The 21,649-nt window shown below is 44.6% G+C and overlaps 1 protein-coding gene across 7 annotated transcripts in view; it reads right to left on the bottom strand.

Annotated features, from left to right (window-relative positions):
- Positions 1-21,649, bottom strand: part of Nedd4l (NEDD4 like E3 ubiquitin protein ligase) — a 328,817-nt gene that overhangs the window by 113,424 nt on the left and 193,744 nt on the right. For 6 of the 7 annotated variants that reach the window (XM_036204597.1, XM_036204595.1, XM_036204596.1 and 3 more), the window contains 3 exons: positions 20,257-20,338; positions 17,373-17,411; positions 14,961-15,014 (listed from right to left, as the gene is read on the bottom strand). In XM_036204597.1, the coding sequence (XP_036060490.1) occupies positions 14,961-15,014; positions 17,373-17,411; positions 20,257-20,338 (175 nt within the window). Of the gene's footprint in view, positions 1-14,960; positions 15,015-17,372; positions 17,412-18,627; positions 18,702-20,256; positions 20,339-21,649 lie in introns of those variants that run through there. The other variant, XM_036204602.1, reaches the window with a different exon arrangement.

Genomic DNA, 21,649 nt, shown 5'->3' with positions numbered 1-21,649 from the left:
TGTTCCTAGGGGCATTACAGCAACATGGTATTAAACCTTAGACCTCCAGTCTTTAAATACTGCCATTATTGCTGTCTGCCCCCAATAGGCCCTACCTCCCACTCTATCCCTCCTTCCCCACTCTGGCAAATCGTCCTGCATCTGTTTTCCTTGGCAACACACATCAGCATTCCAACAGATGTCACCTGGCCACCGACTGCAGATTGCAACACACTAAGCAAAACAAGAACTCTGTGCAAAGGGAAAACAACACCCAGCGAGGCTTCTGTGACAGGAGACAGGAGGTCCTTGACCTGTGGACGCAGGGTGAGTGAAAGAGGAAGAAGCTGTGTATCAATCACTGCACCCCTCTCAAGACCACTGAAGGAATGCTTTAGACCTAGTGGGAGGCTCCTCCCTGCCCCAAGACACCTCTTCTCCTCCCACACAGAACCCCTACACAGGCCTGGTTCTTCAGCCACAGAAATGAGGATCACCTGGCTTCGGTTACTTTGATACCCATGGGACTTCCATAGAAATCATGTTGTCTATCCCCCCCACCTTTGTAAATACACTTTTACAAGGATTATTTCCAGTAGCTCAAAGGAGCATCTATTTCCTCAGCAGCGGCTCCAACTCCCCACCCCCACCCATGCCTTCTCCAGGGGATTCAGACAGTCTGTCTGCCCACCCTGGAGTCCTCAGCTGACCAAGAAAAATGTGTGACAGGCAGAGGATGAACTGATGACCCAGAACCCGAAGAAAACATTCCCAAGCCGGATCCCAGAGAAATGCTTCTGACGAGCCTGCCTCACACCGGGGGTGAAGCTTGCAGGATAAATGAGCTATTTTAAAAGCTATATATCTGCTTTGTAGCCCACGCATTATTCATCAATGGACAATATGCCCCATAATAAGTGCAGTCTGCAAATCAGAAGCTGACTCTCTGGTGCAAAGCTGCAAAAATACATCCACCCACACCCCGGCATGACACGGCAGCAGAAAACATCTTGAAATAACACTCCCTGGAGGAGCATAAAAGCTCCCCATTTTTCCAGGCATTGCAAAATGAAAATGGCAGGCTAAATACTGAGGTGAGATGACCTCCTCAGAGAACCGATGACTGTCCCTGGTACTTGGGGGAATAGCTGGGGGTGGGGGAAGGCTTGGAGATAGCAACATAAGCCAGGGACCAGAACCTTCCTTCCTTGAAGGGGAAATGAGCTTACAACAGTCTGTCTCTCCTGTTGGCTCTCAGCTCCTATTGCCTCAAACACCCTTAGTGCAGTGGCCCTGTGGTCCATCTCTGCCTCACTGGAGTGCTTCTATGACCTTCCATCTCCATATGCTCCATTATCTGTGCCCCCACACCCATGATGATGATGCTACTTCATGATGGTGGGCTCTGTACACCATCTATGAAGTTCACCTCTAATTGTTAACGACACAGTCTAGACTTGCTAAGAGTCTCAATGAGGAGCTGTCTAGATGAAGCTGGCCTGTGGACACATCTATGTAGTTTTGTCTTGATTGAAATGGGAAGACACGGCCCTCCGTTTAGGTCCTGGGTTGTCTAAGACTAGAAGGAGTGAGCTGAGCACTAAGCATGCATGCATTCATTTCTCTCTTCTCTGGCCTGCGGATGTGAGATGATTAGCTGTTTGAGGTTTCTGCGGCCATGACTTCCTTGTAGGGATGGACTGTAAACTGAAATTGGGGGCCAAATGAATCCTTCCTCCTCTAAGTTGCTTTCTGTCAGAGGGTTTTAGCACAGCAGCAGGAATGACCCTATAGCACCTCCTTGTGCACCGCCATACTGCCATGGACATCTAGCACGACCATGTGCACCCAGCACCTCCCTGTGCACCGCCGTGTGCCCCTCCTTGCCATTCCCTTTATTCTTGAAACGTACGTGGTATTCGAGTCCTTTGCCCACACTCGTCCCTCTGAAGCACCTCCTCCAAGTTATTGACTTGATGTGCTTTCTGCATCACCCAAGGTGGCTTTCCTTGGCTGCCCCATGGAATCCCTGCCCTGGTTCCCTTTCCCTGACCTTCATCATCCTTTCCTCTGCTGAGCTTTACACTTAGTTCTGCTTACCTGTGTCCCTGCTAGCAGGAGGAGACGGCAGGAAGGCAGGTTTGGTTGGGTCTGCTCCCTGATGTGCTCCCAGAATCTGGGATGGTACCTGGCTTGAAAGCAAAGTTTCTGACTTCACTTAGCTTTCTTATGGGTCTTAGGTGGGTCCTGGGGCGGGTGTCCTACCTATGTGTTCAAGCAGATAAAAGTCTCATCAGTCCAAAACAAAAAAAAAAAAAGGTTTTGGAAAAGGGTTGAATAAATATCATGGCTGCACAAGTCAGAACAACAGGAACCACCCTTTCCCCATGACATCTAAAATACTGCAAGGAAACAAAGGCACTGAACTAGAGAACTTAGAGCCATCCGGGAGATTTCTTCTCCATCACCAGGACACAGATGCCACATGCAGAACTGCATCTATACCACTGTCTGGACTTCTCCTGGCAGGCTGACCCTTCAGTTCTCGACAGCAAGTGGGAAAGACATGACTACAGCTTTCCTATCACTGACTTAAAAATGTGTGTGTGTGTGTGTGTGTGTGTGTGTTACACACACGTATGTATGTATATATATATGCAGATATATTGCAATATATATGTATATATAATGCAATCTTCTTTCAAAATTTCCCAATTAGTACCCGATCCGAAGAAGGACTCCAACCCTCACCCTCACTCACCCCAGACGCAGGTATTTTCTAGATTAAGAAACTATGTACTCTCATCCCCATGATGAAATACTGATTTCTATGTATGTACCTTCTTTTACAAGCTGCCTTGTGGTCGTGTGACAAAACTTCCTGAGGAGACCGTACACATCCATCTGCTCAGCCGATAGGGAACCCTTGACAGGCTAACGTACGGATACCATCAAAGTCCAACTTGGGTGAACCAATAGGGGTTGCTTATAGGAACAGAAATGACTCAGACACCAAAGCCCAGCCCAACACAGGTGACAGCTCCTAAAAGCTGGGGACCTGGAGCACACTGCACAGCCTACAGCAGGTGGTTCACCAGGTTGAAGAGTCTTTCTAACTGACTCGGTTGGTCTAAACCTCTTCAGATGGTCTGGTCCGAGTCTTCTTTGTAGTTTTGCTTGTCTGAGAGTTGTCTCAGCCGTCATTATTACTTGCTCTGGGAGGGAGGGGCCTAGAGAATCGGGCCAGTTTCAGCGACTTCTTGAAGCTATTTTGAGTTGTTTGCCTTCTTGTATAAGGAGTTTCCTTGCAGCATGGAATGTTTTAATCTCAAGTGGAAACTGTTACCTAACACTTGTCCATCAGTCACACCTCCTCCTGGATTCTGGAGTTCAGAAACCTCAGTGGCATCACAGTCCTTAGGTCAGTTCTACTGGGCCGATGTGGTATCTACTTTTTCTCAGTTTCCCTGTGTTGCATCAGAAGCTTTCTGAGAGTACAAGGCCATTATGGGCAAGGACCACCCCATGTCACCTTAGCATCTCTCTCATTCATGTGCAACTCCCGCTTTTACAGGGGTAACGAGCCGTTCACCAGGGATCAGTATGGCCCTGTGCCCCCTGAACTCTAGGTATGATGTTTAAAATAGCTCTCTAATTTAAACTATCTCTGCCAAGAGGCAGTAAGCAGCATTCCAGTAGTCTTCCTCAGCAATAGAGTCTCAAAACTCTTAGGGAAATGTTTCAATTGTATTTTCATGATTGACTATCTTGGGGTAACAGGTCGTTATCAGATTGTAATAGGGTCTGGGGGGGCTTGATTTTAAAATATTTAAATGATTCCAATATTTCTGATATATCTCAAGTATCTACCCAACTCAATTATAAAAATCTGGACCAAAGCATTTTCCTTCCTTTCTAAGTGATACATATACATATATGGCCCTGCATTCTAAAGGAAGAGGGGGAAACTCAAGAAGTGTGTGTTTAAAAAGTCAAGGAGATGGGCAAATGCAACATGCATGGACCATTAATACATTTTAAAGGACTACACTTGTCAAATCTCTAGAATAAAAAGAACCACCATCCTCCTTTCAGGATCTAGCTACATCAAGGCACCTCTCTACTTAACTAGCCCCAGCACAGAGAGCCCTTAAAAAGAACAGCTTCTAGTTGACACAGATGCCTCCAAGTGATAAACATTCGAGAACCACAGGACTCCTGGTCACCTATAAAAACTGGCTGTGTAAACTTTAGGATTTCTGAAATGCGGATTTACAGAGAAACGTTTACGCTCTTACTCTGTGGTAGAATTTCATCCTCTTTACTAATGCTTAAACACTGAACGGTTTTGAAAAATGAAGGACAGCTGTGCTTGAGGAACCACTACAAAGCACTTTATTTACAAAATCATCATTCACCTCCTCCTCCCCCCAATTTTACTAAGGAGGAGCCCAGGGCCTTGGGCTCAGGCACTCTAAAGTCTTTCCCTAGTACATTTCCAGCCTTAGTGATACAAAGTATAGTAGCCTCAAAGTTTAACAGCAACTATCAAACAATGAAATCAGGGCTCCTTCCAACTTAATTATATCTTGATCTCTTGGGCTCCCTTGGCTGAGAACTAGGAGCATTTGACCCCCGAAGTCTCAGAAAGGGCTACAGCTCTAGAATGATCCCCATCTAAGAAGCAGGCCTTTTGAAATTCAATTTACTCCACCCTCTATCCCCCAAATTAACTTCCTGTTCAAACATGGTGCTGCTAAGAGACACTGGGATTCAGGACACACACAGCCTCAAACTGGTCAGGACACAGAGCCTTTCTTTTAGGCCCACTCAGACTGGGCCACCTGTCTCACTTCAAGGATATCCCCCTGTAGCTCAGCTGGCTCAGGAAAGTCGAAGTGAAGCTATCATGTGAATTAGGAAAAAAACCCCGCGACAACATCATGCGTAATTACACGACGGATGGACGGACGGACGGACGGGAGGAGTACCTGTAAAACCCTTCCAGCAACCTCACTAACTCTTTACCATTTCTCTTTCTAGTGCTTTCTCGAGGCCTCGAGGGGGGCCTGCATGCAGGCGGCTTCTTGTCTAGGGTTGTCTCTCCGAGGCAGGTGGTACCCTTCTACACCTCTTGTGTGACTTAAATCTGAAGACTCTAACAGGCTAATAAATGTCTGAATGATCACCGGCCCTTCCAGGTTGGGACTGCCCGTCTTCCAGCATTTACTGAAGAAATGTCGTTCCTGTCACTGTGTCCTTAACCAACAATGTCAGTGTCACTCGTGAGTGTCACCTCCCCTCACTATTTCTAATGGCATAACCAGGAGTTTAAAGAAAAATGTGTGGTTAGAGATTTCTGGTTAAGTCCCTCTAGCAAGAATTTAGTTGGTGGCTTCGATCTGCACAAGCAGTAGGAATATTCAGATTCGTGTTGACCACATAAAAATAGCCAACCAAACAGGACCATGCAAGGGATCTAACACTCTAAGATAACCCTTAAGGAATGAATGCCTTTTGGCCTTCTGAACCCCTGTGAAGAGATAGCAAAATTTATTAGTATGTATCAGGAGACGAGAGACTGACTTTAGAGGCCAGGAAACTGCCTCAAGGCTTATCCAGCTGCACCATCCCAGCACACCCTCTGTGAGGCAGGATCTAGGGCGTCTTGTCTCCAACGGCGCCTTCATTTTAAAGTCTCACAATGACCACTTCACACAGATGCCTCAGCCTATGCATAGCGTGAGTGACCTTCACCACTGGAAATCCATCACAGCAAAACGTCACGGCCAAAGTAAGTAAATCCACAGCCAAAATGTTTGCAAGATTAAAAACAAAAAACATCCATTAAATAGAATCAAAGGCCCTTTACTCAATTCCTTTTAAGAACTTAATTATTATTATAGGGCTACTCGGGGTACAAGTGGATAGGAAAGACCTGATAACGGCAGAAAAGAATCGGGTTAGACACTGAGGTCGACATGTCCTCATACGCCATCAACACACGCTACCCTGTTCATCCTGAACTGACTGCTCACAGGTACCACTTGGGTCGGTCCTGAGTCCAGCTCCTGTGCAGGAAATAGCCTTACTTACTATTAACTAGCCAACAAGAATGACACTTTACAGGAGCTTGGGGAGTACTAGCTGTGTTCACTGATGACAGAGCATGGTGAAGAGGTGGGCCTAAGCACCCCAGGCCCCAGAGCCACACAAGTGCTTACTGAGGGCCCTAGCTGCCTCCCACCTCCAGGAGGACGGTGCTGTAAAAGCTCCATAGTGGTCGCCCAACTTTTCAGCAAGAAGGTTGAATCACAAAGAACATTAAAACTGCCTTTAGGCTTAGTACGCGCTGTGTGTGCGTGTATATTCTCATCATACACACATAAATTAATACAGACTACAAGTAGTGTTAATGCCATCACACGTGATGCCCTCTCCTGAAACAGTGGATTAGTAGTGTTCCACAGGCCAGCTGACAAAGCCCAGTAGGACAGCTAGGCCCCACATCACACTTTCCTAGTAAAATAAGAGTAAGAGTCTTCAACTGGGAAGTGGTAAGCCACAAGCTGTCACTCCAAGGACCAGCTGTCTTGGGTGACAGACACTAGCCGGAGTCGGCCCCATGTGCTCCCTATACAACTTTTACGACACAGTTGAAATCAAGTCATATATAGTGCTGGGTTATTCTTACATACCTCACAGAGAGAGAGAGAGAGAGAGAGAGAGAGAGAGAGAGAGAGAGAGAGAGAGAGAGAGAGAGAGAGAGAGAGAGAGCGCGCGCAATACACCTGAGAGGAAAAAACAGAAACTTACAGAATCTGTTCAAAAACAAAACAAAAGTCAATTAGAGGAATACAACTTTCCCCATTATAATGCTATTTTTTAAAAATAAACTGATGGCTAAATTTTGATTGTCCGAGTGTTTTTCATAGTTAAAAACAAAAAACAAAAACAAAAAACCCAACTAATATTAACATTTTTTTTTTTCCTGTAAAAGCCTCTTCTCTGGGAGACACTCAAACTGAGACTCTCTCCAGATAAAAATATTTTGCATATCCCTTTGTCACCCAGTGAAGTTCGTCTGTATTCCCACAATAGCCGTTGTGCTATTGAAGAATCTGGTGAAGTTCAGAGGGCCTGCGGTAGGTAAGCCTCTCTCTTCAGCAACCGTCGGGGACAGCTGTAAGAACTCCTGCTTTTGCTCCTGGGCCCTGCTCCCTCTGTTTACTTGTAACCCCTGTGTTAGCAAGAAATTAAGAAATCCCCTGCCCTTCTAAATAACCAGGGTGATGTTTTACATTCATGGAAGACCTTGAACACTCGATAACGTTAATGAAACTAGAAAGCTGGCTCCTCAGGCTTGGACAATGCAGAGCGTGGCAGTTCTGGTGGTTTGTGTGTAAGTCAAGATGGCCTAACCTTCTCAGGTTTTTTGTTTTCCGAGACAGGGTTTCTCTGTGTACCTTTGCACGTTTCCTGGATCTCACTCAGCAGACCAGGCTGGCCTTGAACTCACAAAGATCCACCTGGCTCTGCCTCCCAAGTGCTGAGATTAAAGGCGTGCGCCACCACCGTCCGGCTCAACCTTCTCAGGTTAACTCCAATGCAGTCAAGAAACTTATAACTGAAAACCTAATCTGAGGCGGTAACTAATTCATTAAGAGACTTCTAAGAATGCCTCAGACCGAGAGGATGAATTCTAAAACCCTGGAGGTATGTACCTTACTACAGCTGATGCCTTGAGAAAAGGTGTGCTTGGTGGACGGTGGCTGACTTGGGAGAGTCTGCTCTCACACAGAATTAATTCTCGTATTCTTTCTAAGTATCTAACTAGTTAACATTTTTAGATTCGGCCACACCAGATGTTCAGCAGGCACACACTGTACAAAAGGCATTTCAAATCAAAAGATTTTCTACGTCACTCACACCCAGACTAATCAATTATACTTAATTTTGCATTTAAACCAATGATAAAAAGTCCTTAGACTAAAGCAGCAGATATCTGAAACCCTGATAGAGGCTAGTGGCAGCCCGACTATAGATGCGCCCAAGTGGAAGTTTTCCTTCAATATAAATAAGGCCCAGGCAGCTGCTGGCCATGCCTAACACCCTTGATCCCTATGACAAACACACAAAATGGTGAACGGGCAGACAGCTCCATTACGTGACCAGGTCCTGCTTCCTTGCTCTTAAGGAAAAAAGGCTTTTGCTTTAAAGGGAAGCTTTGGCTTGCCAAACATGTGCTAATTATTTCCATATCCAAAATATATGACTATGAAAAACCATTCTCCAGGAAGCACTTTGTCTCCAAGGCAAGCTCTTTCTTCCAGAATGTTCTTCCTCTACATCATCAGTTCTCAACCTGTGGGTCACACTCCCCCAGGGGTTGACTGACCCTTTTATAGGGTCATTCCTGCCTATCAGATATTTACATAATAATTCATAACAGTAGCAAAATTACAGTTATGAAGTAGCAACAAAAATAATCTTATAGCCGGGAGTCACCACAATATGAGGAAATGTATTATTAAAGGGTCACAGTTGAGAACCACTGTTCTACATAGTTCTTGTAAGTTAGAGGAGCCCTTCTTAAAATCTACATAACTGTAGGATATATTATTATTACTTCTAAAACTTTATTAGAAATTCTAGACAGAGAGTTTGGTCATGTAACTGCATCTGTCCTCAACACCAGACCACCACAACAACTGCAGTTTTCCATGGCCACCGTAACCTGAGGAAAGGCACTACTGCTCACTGGTGGGTGTACCTGGCTGAACATACAACTGTGCTAATAAAGCTTGAAACTGTTCCAATGGTGATTCTTTGGGGGTAGGTTAAGCAAATTACAGTTAAAACTCACTAAAACTTCTATCATAGTAGAGGAAACTGTATCAGTTCAGACCAAGAAAAAGCACAAGACTTGATGGACATAAAGAAGAGAAAAAACTCATTTGCCTTTCATGTTTATACCTTTACAGGGGTGAAAAAAAAATATGGAGGAATGATAAAATGTGCTTGAATCACCAGAAACACTTCCAAACACCAATCAATAAAGGGCCACAGTTTTCTAGGATACCAACTCAGTCACCTACTTTAAAAGAAGACACATTGAAACCCCAGCTAAGAGGCATCTCATCATCATACCCTAAAACCAGCAATCACACGAAGTTCTGGGAGAGGGACCATTTAAAAACAGGAGGTTGTTCTTTGAGAAAATACTCAGTGACAGCTAGCACAGGGAAACCCGACGGAGACAAATTTGAAGAGCTGCAGCTGCAGTGTTAGCATGGGCCGGGTGGTCAGCAGCTGTCTCTCTGTACACACTTCACCGAAAGGGAGTGAGCAAAAAAAAACCACAGGCAGTGAAGCCAGAATCTTCTCTAAGGAGTCTGTTTCCACAGCTGGAGACAGGGCGCTATCCCATAGCAGCATCCTTGGCGTAGGCACTCAAGTAGGCTGTGCTACGTTACTCTGCAGTGAAATAGGTCCCCACCAAGCTTTCTTTAACTTGGTCCACTGCCAACCTGCACCCACAAAACACATCTTCTACTGCCCCTAAAGTGAGACTACTTTAAAAAAAAAAAAAATCAGCATTACCTAATGGCATGAAAACCAACAACAATGAATTCTATAATGAAGACTAAGGATGTCATTAGGAAGAAGCAAGTATGTACTTGATTAAGAGGCTCAAATGCCAATCCCTCTCAACAGCCTTTCAGTATTTACAAGCAAGGTTTAATGTCTCCCAATATCAGCACATTGAGGCACTGACTTTTTTTTTTTTTTTAAGCAGACTAATTTTAAGAAATACATTTTTTTAAAGAAATATATTTTTAAAATTCTTTCATTCAGAGGGTAAACTAAAAAGGGTGTGTGTTAAGCTGGGGATTCCAAAACAGACGGGAGCTTTTTGACATCAAGGACCTACAGAAAAGATATATTCTTAAAGGCTAACCAGCTTCATGGGCCACCACTCAAACACTGGGATCCACTCACTCCAACAGGGAGGCATAATCCCTCATTAGAGGAATGGGCTGCAAAATAATCGCACTTTCTGGGTTGGCTGGGTCCCTTCTGAGCCACGCAAACACGTGCACCTGCGGACTTACCGGAGCACCAGCTCCAGGGTGTCCAGGGCTCTTGGGAGTCTCCTCTTGGTTCTGGGGAGCTTCTTCAGGTCCCCGAGTCACAAGAATTCGGAAATGCTGCTGCCCCGCATTTTGATCCTGCCTGATCTTGAACATGCACCCTGGACTCTGAGGGGACCTCTCTGAATTTGTCCTGCGGATCTCGGGGACCACCCTACTGGCCCGAGGCGATGCCTCTGAGGTCCCTCGATCTTCGGTGGGGCTCACCCGGCCTGCTCGGGGTTGGGTGGGATATGATGTGCTCCTCTCCAGCCGAATGCGTGGATACCTCACCAACCTGTCTCCCTTAGTGCCAGTGAAGCCAAAATTGAAGTCACCGCCCAGCCCCAGGGCACCTTGCTGGGGCTGTTGCAGCTGAAAGACAAAACAGCGCTTCCCCGAGTTCCCAGAAGCATCCGGAACATGCTGGAGGGACCAGCGTCTGGGTTCTGCCTGGCCATCCGGGCCGAAGGGCAGCAGCCGCACCTGGCGCACGTCGGCACTGGAGGCTCTGTGCTGGATGCGCAGGCCTGGGGTGGCCTCCTCTGTATCCTCAGCCAGGCGGAGACACTGACCACGGTGGTCACAAGTGCCGTTGATCAGGGTCCCCGGATCCCAGGCCGCCCTTGGAGGGGAGCTTCCAGGGGTATCCACTGGAGAGGGCTCCGATGAGCTGATCTGCGTGGAGACCCTTGTGGCCGCGGCCTGGTCTCCGAGGTCAGCCTGGGCACTCGGAGGCCTGTCGTCAGGGCCCTCAGGTGGCCCGCAGCTGTCGGTGGCACCGTCTGCGGCCTTGCGCTGCAGGGAGATCTGCACCGAGGAGCTTCGGGTGGGCCTGGTGTCTACCCCGGCCAGGAGCTGCGGTATGAACATGGATGAGCTGCGCTTGAGAGCACCCACGCCCTCCTGCAGGCCGCTGTCTCCCCCTGTGTTCTGGGTGAAGGGGTGCGGGCTGCTTCTCCGTGGCAGCGTGTGGAATGCCATGAAAAAGTCCTCTTCTCTCTCCTGGTCTAGGATCTCAGACTCGGGGGCCGTATTGCTGCGGCCAGAGCCAAAATGAAACCGAAGCCGATGGGCCATGGTGACCAGGGGGGCCAGGAGGGAGAGGGCGAGCGACAACCCGCCCAGCAATGCCAGAAGTCAAAACCCAAAGACACCAACTCCAAGAAAAAGTGTCCCATCTGCCAAACCGTTAGCACTACGGCACCAAGAGCAACAGATAGCAGAAATAGCCCAAGTGGCAAGCAGCATTCCAGGCATGATTGGATAAGAGCAAAAAGCTCTCATCTACTCTGTGACAGAGGGTAGGATGGCCAGAGACACATGACCGCCTGCTCCCCCTCCAATGCCAGCTTCTGGACTTAGGGAAGTTTCCCCTTTCTGGCTGTTTCACCCCCCTCTGAACAGCCAGAGCCTGAAACAGCACCTTCCCAGCTGCCGCTGTTCTGTCAGAAAGGGGCGGCCCAGCAGGGAGCTCGGGCAGCTGACTGGGGCAGCAAACACAATCACAGCCAAGCCGCTGTATATCTGACCCATCACACTCCCAGGGAAGCAATGCTTCCCCAACTACCAGGAGCACTGGGTCTCTCTCTGGCTGATGGCAGGGACTCTGCATCAGGCACAGGCATGCAAAGGTATGTCTTCTACCTCCCCACCACACCAAAGGACAAGTGAAATACAGCTTGGCTGCAGGGTGAACCTTCTCAGGCCTCAAATGTTATGTTTCTGTTATGATATCACCACACTACCACGAGGGAATGCAAAGTAATAAAATGTACTATAAATACGATTACACACCCTACGGAATTAGTGTCCCTTTAATGGGAAATAATTAGACCATGATCTACAAGAAACAAAATAGCCCAGCCAAGGCACTGGGGGCACAGCACTGCACAGCCAGCTGTGAGCCTGGTCCAGCTCTTGCTACTTACTATAAACAGTCTTCAATTAAAGACGGGGATGTGTGGGTCACATATAGTATGATTGCCAGACACAGCGGTTAACAGAGAAAAGCAACCCAGCTGGAGAAAACAATTTTTCTCATAACACACACACACACACACACACACACACACACACAGAGGGGGGGGAGGGAGGGAAGGAGGGAGGGAGGGAGGGAGGGAGGGAGGGAGGGTGTATTTGGGCTTTGTAGTAATTTAACTTCAATATCATACAGAACAAATGCCTGGAGCTGTTTCTCAGGGAGAGCCCAGCAGGATTACCACAGTTGGGTCATAAACCTAGAATCTTGTCTGTAACAAGCCAGAAAAAAAACAAAAAACAAAAACGGAGAACAAAAAGTGAATGTCCCCCTCTCCCCCCCCCAAAAAAAACCTGTCATCAGAGATCCATAATGATCCAGAAACACCAGTTCCTTAACGAAGAAATTTATTTAGGTGGAACTTAAGAAAAAAAAAAAAGTGTGTGTGTGGGGGGGAAATATCAGGCTGCAAAGAGTGACAAAAACTTATTTTAAAATCTACAAAGCATGTCTTTGTGAACTGCTCTGGAGCAGAGAGGGTGTTGTGGATCAACCCCGTGTTTACACACACGAACTTGTTTCGGAAAAGCACAGAGTTTTGAGTGGCAAAAAATAACCGCTGTGAGACCTAGATTCTAGTCTGCTCAATGCCAGAACTTCCGAGTAGACGCCAGTCACGTATTGTCTTTGCTGGATTAACAGCCAACAAAGAAAACAAGACATCACTAGTGCCATTGGCAATCTATGCATAGTAGCCACACGGCGGACAGCCTGGGGCAAGGCAAAGCGTAAGGTATAAAACATGACTGCTCACAGTTCTGAAAATACTCTGTATTCAAAGCCTCCTTTTAGTTTGGAGATATCTTTCTTACTCACAGCAAGGTCACTCAACTGCAATCATTATTTTAGATCACACAAATGGCAAACCCAATACTTTTTAAGCAGTAAATTTCTCTTAGTAGAAGAGCATTAAGAGGTACTTTCTCCTCAAGTTTGACCATTGTTTAAAACAATTTCCCTCCACATATCAGAGGGTAAGTATTAGTCTGTGGAGGCCCTGTCCCTGCACAGACTTACTGCCTGCGTTATTTACATGACCATCACTAGTTCAGTTACTAGATCTTGCTAGATGAGAGTATCAGAGACCGGAAGCATACTGAACAACTCACACAAGAGTTACTCAGTGCCCCTAGTAAGCACTCCCCAAAAGACACATTCCATTTCAACAAAGCCACCATGATCCCATATTTGTAACTGGAAAGATGTTAGGCTGGGAGGCACAATCTGTTAGTTTTCCATTTGGGAGACTAAAGCCAAGCATATCAGATTACATCTACCCACAAATCCTTTATTAAGGGCAGAAGTTCTGGCTATTCCCCAGCACAGGCTGACATTGAGATGACCAGGTATTGGACCCTGTGTGTCCCCTGACTGGCATTTAATCGCATGTAGACTCTGAACTGGAGTTGCTTCATCCCTAATAACAGGGGAGTGCATAACTCTGTCTCAAGAATCCTTTTGATGAGACTTTCTGTCAACTTCAAGCTATTCTACAATTTGTGGAGTTTCAATTGAATTCTGTAGAAAGATGAGTTCATGAACACACGTTCTTTTTAGGCAGGGCAGTAAACAGGAATATAACCAAACAAGTGCCCTGAATTTTATTCCCACTTTGAGGGAGCTTTCAAGACTTACATATAACTTGGTCACGTTCATTCTCAAAGCTGGGACACTTGGCTCATGGGGATTTGATGTAAACATTCTAGTTTCCTAGGAAGACCAAACACTGCGCTAGCTAGATGTCTCAGCCCATAGAGGCACTGGCCATGCAAACCCAGTCACCTGTGTCCCTGGAACTTACATGAAGGTGGAAGGAGAGAACCTGCTCCACAAAGCTGCCCTCTGATCACTACAGAGACACTATATATTCTACATCAATTACATATACATTATAAATCTCTCTATAAAATGTATGTTACATCAGCTATCTTCAAGCATGTCTTTGGGATTTCTTCTTTTGCTTTTGGTGGGTTTTATTGCCTATATGGATTGGTTGATTTTCCAGAATGAGGAAAGGAGGCTCACACATGCCAGGCAATGTGTATACTATGCCACAGAGCCACACCTCCAGCCCCGTGCTAGTCTTTTGAAATTACTTTCTAAGGTTTTTTTTTTTTTTTTTGTTTGTTTGTTTGTTTTTTTCTTGAGAAGGTACCACTGTCTCATTTCAACTGCTAAGTATATTTGCTTTACCTCGAACACTGCTAATTAGATTTGTTTCCCCAGAGACAATCACCATAGAGCTTTTGGTGAACTCCCTGTGATATTGAGGGACATACTTAAACGGCCACGAGGCTTGGTTTCAAGATTGATGGCATCCTTACAGATGCACCTCTCATTTGTGTTCCCCAAACAAAGTGTAATAAGGCGCTTGGATGAGGCTATCTTAGGTGACTTTTATTACTATTAACTATAAAAAATACATGCATACCCAAATACATTTTCTGTGCTAGGAATACATGGATATTTGCCAGAATTGAGAACTGGAATAGTGAGACAAAAACAATCTTCTGTGGGGGCATGTGCACTGCTGTGAGTGACCCACAGGCTCTCAAAGGCGCATTCGAAAATTCAGTTTTTAAAAAAGAAAGCAAGCTGAGCGGTCACCACCTTTAATCCCAGCACTCGGGAGGCAGAGCCAGGCGGATCTCTGTGAGTTGGAGGCCAGCCTGGTCCCCAAAGCGAGTTCCAGGAAAAGCGCAAAGCTACACAGAGAAACCCTGTCTCAAAAAACAAAACAAAACAAAAACAAAAACAAAAACAAAAAAAAAAAAAAAAGAAAGCAAAACTCAAAACCAAGGACTTACCAATCTGTTCTCGTCAAATACTTCAAACAGGAGCCTGTGATTGGATGGATTTACCTAAAAGGGACAAAAACATTATTTCAAAAATCAACAGGTATCATTTTGAACTTGATCTAAGAGACAGGAAAAATTAAGAATGATGATTTCTAGCACACTGAACTCAACTGTATACCAATGACTAACCTGCATATCTGCTATTATTCTACCCCAAATATCCAGGCATACCAGAAAAAGACAATACCTTTATTGTTGTTTCTTAACAGTCTTAAAGGAACCCTAGTCTCTTCTACAAAGGCACCCTCATATCTGTAGATCAAAGTCTTAGGGTCACTGGCCTAAAGACAGTAATGATAAACATGCAAACAGCTTTCTACCATGAGCCCATCCCCAACCATTATTTCCCAAACTGCTAACACTATATGGCCTCATTTCATTCTCCAATAGGGTGTAACTACTACTTCATTTTCACACAGAAGTCACTGAGAGCAGGTGAAGCAATTTGCCCAGGAGCACACAAGGCAGGATGCTGAGCCAGCAGGCCTTGCAAAGTCACAGTCCTAAGTATCTCAGTCTCTCTTCTTTCTCTTTATCCAAACTCACCCAATTAACCTGTGTTTCATCATGTGGACTCAGGTGCCACTGACTAACTACCAATCCTGCCAGATGTGGCACCAGGCCTTGCTATTTGCACTCTGGCCTGTCAATCACGGAAAAACAGCCTACACTGAGAGAACTTCTCTGTCTTACTTTGGGGAAAAGGGACCCAGGAGACTGTGAACGTTTGAGATGTCCTCAAGTTCTCAAAAGGCCGTGAGCAGTGATAGCAGGCAAGTGAGTTGGGACTAATGCTAGGCGTGGGCTCCTAATGGAACATGGAATGAAATTATATTTGCTTGTAGCACAGAGAGCTCATGTGCTCAACTTGGGCTCCTGGCCCTGTGTCTGCAGACAGCTTTGCAACAGAGCAAGCAGATGGATGGCTAGCTGTTCATCAATTCTGCAAAGGGTCGCACACCTAGCAGAAATGCATCAATAGTCTATAGTAGGAACAGGCATATAATAGGCATTCAGTAAGAAACTGCAGGGAATAAGACAAAGATCTTTTCAAAAACATTAAAACAGAAACAGAAACATGCCTACAGGTCAAATTCATTGAAAAAGTTTTATGTATAATAAAATTCATACAATGTGTTTCAAATGGAAGGAATGCAAACGATTTAGTTTCACAAGAAAACTGCTTTCTGTATTTGAGTGTTAATAAAGATCCGGATTCTCAGCCCCCAACAGCTTTTCAGCCCTCCACAAAGTTACCTAATATATGTTTGGTAGAGGCTGAACATGGGATCTACCAAGTGTTAAGACCTCAGACCCACATTTCAGCTCTGAACATAACAGAAAACAGATGCAGGGTAAGTCATCCAAGTTTGCAGCACAGAAATCCTATCATGGCTGAAAGGAAGAAGCCAGGTCTGCATGTATGGGGTCTACTGGCTGTGTGGCTCTTGGCATTAGAAGGCCGAAGCTGGAGCAGTTTGGAGGTGGGTCTTTTTTTTTTTTTTTTTTTTAGCATCACAGGTGTTCAGACAACTCAAATTTTCATTTTTTGAAAGGGAAAGACCTCCTTTTTCTCTTCCAGTTAAATGGCTGAGGGGCTTAATACTTCCAAATACTTGCTAGCAAATACTAGCAAGCACTGGGCTCCGTTAATTCATAGAATCCCCTTCAGTATCCAGCTGTTCTAAATGGGGGGGGGGGTGGGGGTGGGGGGGATGGAGGAGGCTGAGGAAATGATTTTCTACTTGGTGGTATAGAGAATAATTGTATACATTAGATCTCTGAATTAGAAATCTCTCTCCTCTCTCCAGAACATAACTGGTAATTTTCTGTCTTTTGTGGGGAGACAGTGCTCCCAGAGTCTCTAGAATGCTAGGCAAGTGCTCTACCACTGATCTACCCCTGGCTTCATCACTGGGAATTAATTTATAATGCTTCCTTTTAATTATTTCTCTACTCTGGATGAGCAATTCATAATCCATATCACAGAGAAATCACTTAACTACTGTTTTGAACTGCATTGTCTTTCTGCCTTTTTCTTCAAATTTCATTTTTCAAAGGTTGCAAAACAAACAAACCCACAAATGAAATTAACCCCAAAGACTTACTTTCTTTTTATTTTTAAAGAAAAGTTTGGGTTGAAAAAAAAGAATAACACGATATCTTGACGACCTTTATTTCTTCTCTGCAGCTCCAAATGAAACCTCCACAGATTTACAAAATCTGGGGCACATTCTGAGTCTACCGAACCCAAACATTTCCTATCTGAAGAGAAATTTCTTACTTGAAGTGCTATCTCATTCTCTTTCCACGAGTCTGTTTTGATCTATCAATAATTATCACAAAATGAGAAAAACTTACTCTAAAATAAAACTCCTCGTTCCACTTCGGGTTCAGCGTCTGGAAGAGAGATCATTCTGTGATCTTCAGCTGTGTTGGAACCGACAGTTACTAATATAATACAAACGCTTCACATTTGCACAAACATTTTCCTCCTAAGAGTGAGCTTCAAAATGGCAATAAAAGCAACATTAGTCAATTATTTGAGACTAGTCTATAAACCCAAAATGGATGAAAAGGAACTATAGTTATGATACTCATGATTCATGACCATGAAACCATAAATTACACGAGCTTACCCAAAGAAAAAAAATGCTGGGACTTACTGACAAAGAGCCACGAAAACAAAAGTTCCCTTGAGAGAATGATGTTCCGAACAATTTACTCTGTCAAGAAGGAAGTAAACTCTGTTGACTCCCCTCTACCTGCTACAAGTGTGTGTTCAAGTAGGAAAGGCTGAAAGCTCTCAACATTGACATTTGAAGAATATTTGTATAAAGAACAATATTGAGGAGATTTTAACAGACAGACATACAGACACACACACACACACACACACACACACACACACACACACACACACACGTTGCAAGCAAAGGAAACTGACTTTTTTCTTTCTCCCAAAGCAATCATTTAAAAGGTAACCTTTGACCTTCTTCACCCATGAACCATTCACCTTAAAGATACACCCTGCAAGAAGACAGCAATAGAATTTTGGTGCTCGGCCCGCACAAAACATCCTTCTCCATTAACATGAAGCGCTGTCTGTGAAGGAACACATACACACACACCACACACACAGTACACACCACACACTTACATTTGTACAGGCATAAAAGTCCGAGGAACACAATTGGTAAAAACCACCTCTAAAAACATTCTGAAAATGAAGTTAGGTCATCAACACATTTACCTTTCAACAGGGGAAAGAGGGAAACCCAGCACAGTATACCACACATGCAAACAACACTGGACAACGGTCCATTGACATTGATTCAAAACAACAACAAAATGCACTTTCCCCACCCCCCCAAATCCAGAGGACCCCACACTAAATGACTGCACTTTGGGGCATGAATAGAACAGAGATGGAATTGGGGATGGTGAATGCTCCCCTTCCGAACTGGAAGACAGCTACATGGAATGAAGCAGAAGGGGCTGCCAGGCGGGCAAGGGACACAGAGACCACAGAGCAAACGAGCAGGGACACAGTTAGAAGAAGCCTGAGCTCCCCCACAAGCATGGCACAACACAGCACAGCACAGCAAATACTAACCAGGAGGCTGGCTGCCAGAACGGAGACACTCCCTCCAGCTGGCCAAGGGAGGGAGAAGCAGGGCTGCCACTCCGAAAGAAAGACATGGTAATAGCCTGGTCACTGGCATGGGTGCTCGGCTCTAGTCCAGCAGGGGACCAGGCCCCCTGACTGCTGTTCCCACAAGGTGCCCCAGCTTCTCTGGGAACAAGTGCCAGTTCCTAACACTGGGAACAATGGCCTCCGTGCTCAGAGGCAGCCTCCCACTAATCTCTGCGCTGGCTTCTGTTGGCAAACAGATTTCACTGCTGGTTTCAATGCCAGGTGAAGGCCACTGCATTACTGTTTCCTACACAAAATGACCTGATGGTGCCATAGATCTGAAGCATCTCCATAGCAGCAGGAAGGCTGCTATCTTTTTAAAGCAAGCATGGAATCAGAAAACATTTTGCAAAGTGATCAGATTATCTAACAGACTCAGAAACTCTGTGTGTGTGTGTGTGTGTGTGTGTGTGTGTGTGTGTGAATAGTAACTCACAAACAACTCTAAAACACAAATTAGTATTCTTGGTAGAAAACATGCAACTTTAACACAGCCCCAACCCCACCCCTTTTATATGTATGTATGTATGTATGTATGTATGTATGTATGTATGTATGTACATATGTGTGTGTGTGTGTGTGTGTGTGTGTGTGTGTGTGTGTGTGTATACATGTATGGAGAGACATAGGGGTGAGTGAATTTAGACATTTTTATTATGTGGCTGAGATGTCTCAGTCAGGAAAAAACTTGCTGTACGAGCATGAAGAGCTGAGTCCCAGCACCCATGTAAACAGTGGACAGAGCAGTTCTCAGCCTGTGTCATGCCAGCACTGTTGAGGCAGGGGACAGGGGACCCTGGGGCTCGCTGGCCTGCACATCTCCTCAAGCCAGCAAATTCCGGGTTTAGTGACAGACTCTGTCTCAAAAAACAGGGGAAGAATGTTTAAGGAAGACGCTTGAGTTTCGCCTCTGGCCTCCACACATGTATGTTTATTTCCCCCTCTACATGAATATGCGCAAAACACACATACGACAGGAAAAGACGCATGGACACATGTATGGCTTTATTACTATTACATCCCATGTATTTTCATGGCACTAAGCATTTTGCTTCCTCAGGTACCCGTTATTTCACAAGTCAAACCATTCCCCTTCACCTGCCAAGTCCACCATCCATTTCATTCAATGAACTTTAAATTACAGCTTAGGGCTGGGGATTTAGCTCAGTGGTAGAGAGTTTGCCTAGCAAGTGCAAGGCCCTGGGTTCGATCCTCAGCTCAAAATAAATAAATAAATAGATAAATAGATAGATAGATAGATAGATAAATTACATCTTAAATTTCTTTATGAAAAACATGAAGTTAACCAGAACAATTTATTTGTTTGGTTATATGTGTTGTAAGGGGGGAAAAAACCTTTATACAGATAACTCAGGTAAAACACGGACAAGTTTTGGACTATGGGCAATTTTTAGATGTAATAAGAGACACCTCAAATAAAAACATTGCTATCTTCTGCTTAAAACACAAACTTCTACAAAGCCAAAGTATGAAAGGTAAGTGAGTTAAATTATGACTTATATGAATTTTGTAAAAGGTTGAACCTACCTTTTTAATTGTCTTTGTTTGAACCAAAGCAAGTTCTCTGTTCTCATCCGCTACATACAGCGACAGCTTCACATATGGGTCACTGCAAGGAGAGAGCTCAGGTTTAACGGCACTATAGTTTTTTCACTAACAACCAAACCAGCAAACAAAAGCAGCAAAATGGAGCGAGAATGCAAACACCGGGCAACGCCCCAGCTCATATTTACGTCCACACACTAAGCAGCATATTTTGATAAATGTTCCTGCCAAAGAGTCCAAATTAAATAACACACAAACACAAAGAAACCAGCGTTTTAACTTTCAAGGTGGTTTTTCCAATAATCAACCCAAAACAATTAATGCTGTCATTTCTTCAGACTTTTGACAGATTTTCAGAGAGATTATTAGGATTAATATAATAATATTATTAATATTTTCAGAGAGATTATTTTATTTGTTTCCACAAATAAAAAAAAAAACTAATTTATATTCTCATTTCTATCATGCAGGTAAAATATTTTTCTTCTAGTGGAGATAAAACAATGATTATTCACCTAAACCATGACAGATAAAAATCGACCAACACTTCAAAACTAAACATGGAAGCCTAGAAAATTCAATGGTCACCCAAAGACAGATACTTGAAAAAAAAAATCTAAATTAAATTTTCAGTTTCCTGACTACAAGTCCTTGTCCATACTACACAGCCTTTAGCTTGAGAAGCTGGCATCTTCCAGCAAGGTGTGTATTGAAAAGTGTACCTACTGCAGACATCTACTAAGAGTGCCAATCCACTCAGATTCTCTAGCGTTTCTAACACAAATGCTCAAAATTTGTCAAGTTTTCATTCTTGAAAAACTGGGGTATGGACAGTCAGATGGCTCAGCAGGTAAAGGCCCCGCTATGTGAGTATTGACCTGAGTTCACTCCCTGGTACCCACAAAAGGGTGGAAGGAGAGAGATGACTCTATGAAGTTATCATTTGATCACCACTCGCATCCCTGCACACAACACATACTCACGCACACACACGCACGCACGCATGCACACATGGAAAAAGATGACCTGTATGGAGGTATTTCTTATCTGTTCCTCTCCAGAGCCCAGAAGACACAGATGTTCTCTTATATATTCACCTTCCCGGTTTGCTTATTTAATTATCTATATCTAATCATTTATTTCTATTACTCTACTGTGCCAGTTTCAAGCCAATTTTACTATATCTGCTAATTTATTTCTATCACTCTATTGTGCCAGTTTCAAGCCAATTTGAGAGATATGTTATTCGGCTGGCCAGAGTGGCATATTAACAAAACCTTAGAATGTATAAGAAGTGTGAGGCCAGAGAATGGAGAGACCCTGTCTTAGAAAGACACCCCCCCACAACACACACAACAGAGAGAGTTATCCCAAC

Source organism: Onychomys torridus, chromosome 13 (genome assembly GCF_903995425.1).
Source record: "Onychomys torridus chromosome 13, mOncTor1.1, whole genome shotgun sequence".
Taxonomy (NCBI): Eukaryota; Metazoa; Chordata; class Mammalia; order Rodentia; family Cricetidae; genus Onychomys; species Onychomys torridus.
Note: the sequence above shows the minus strand (reverse complement) of the source record. Positions and strands in the feature narration are given on the sequence as shown.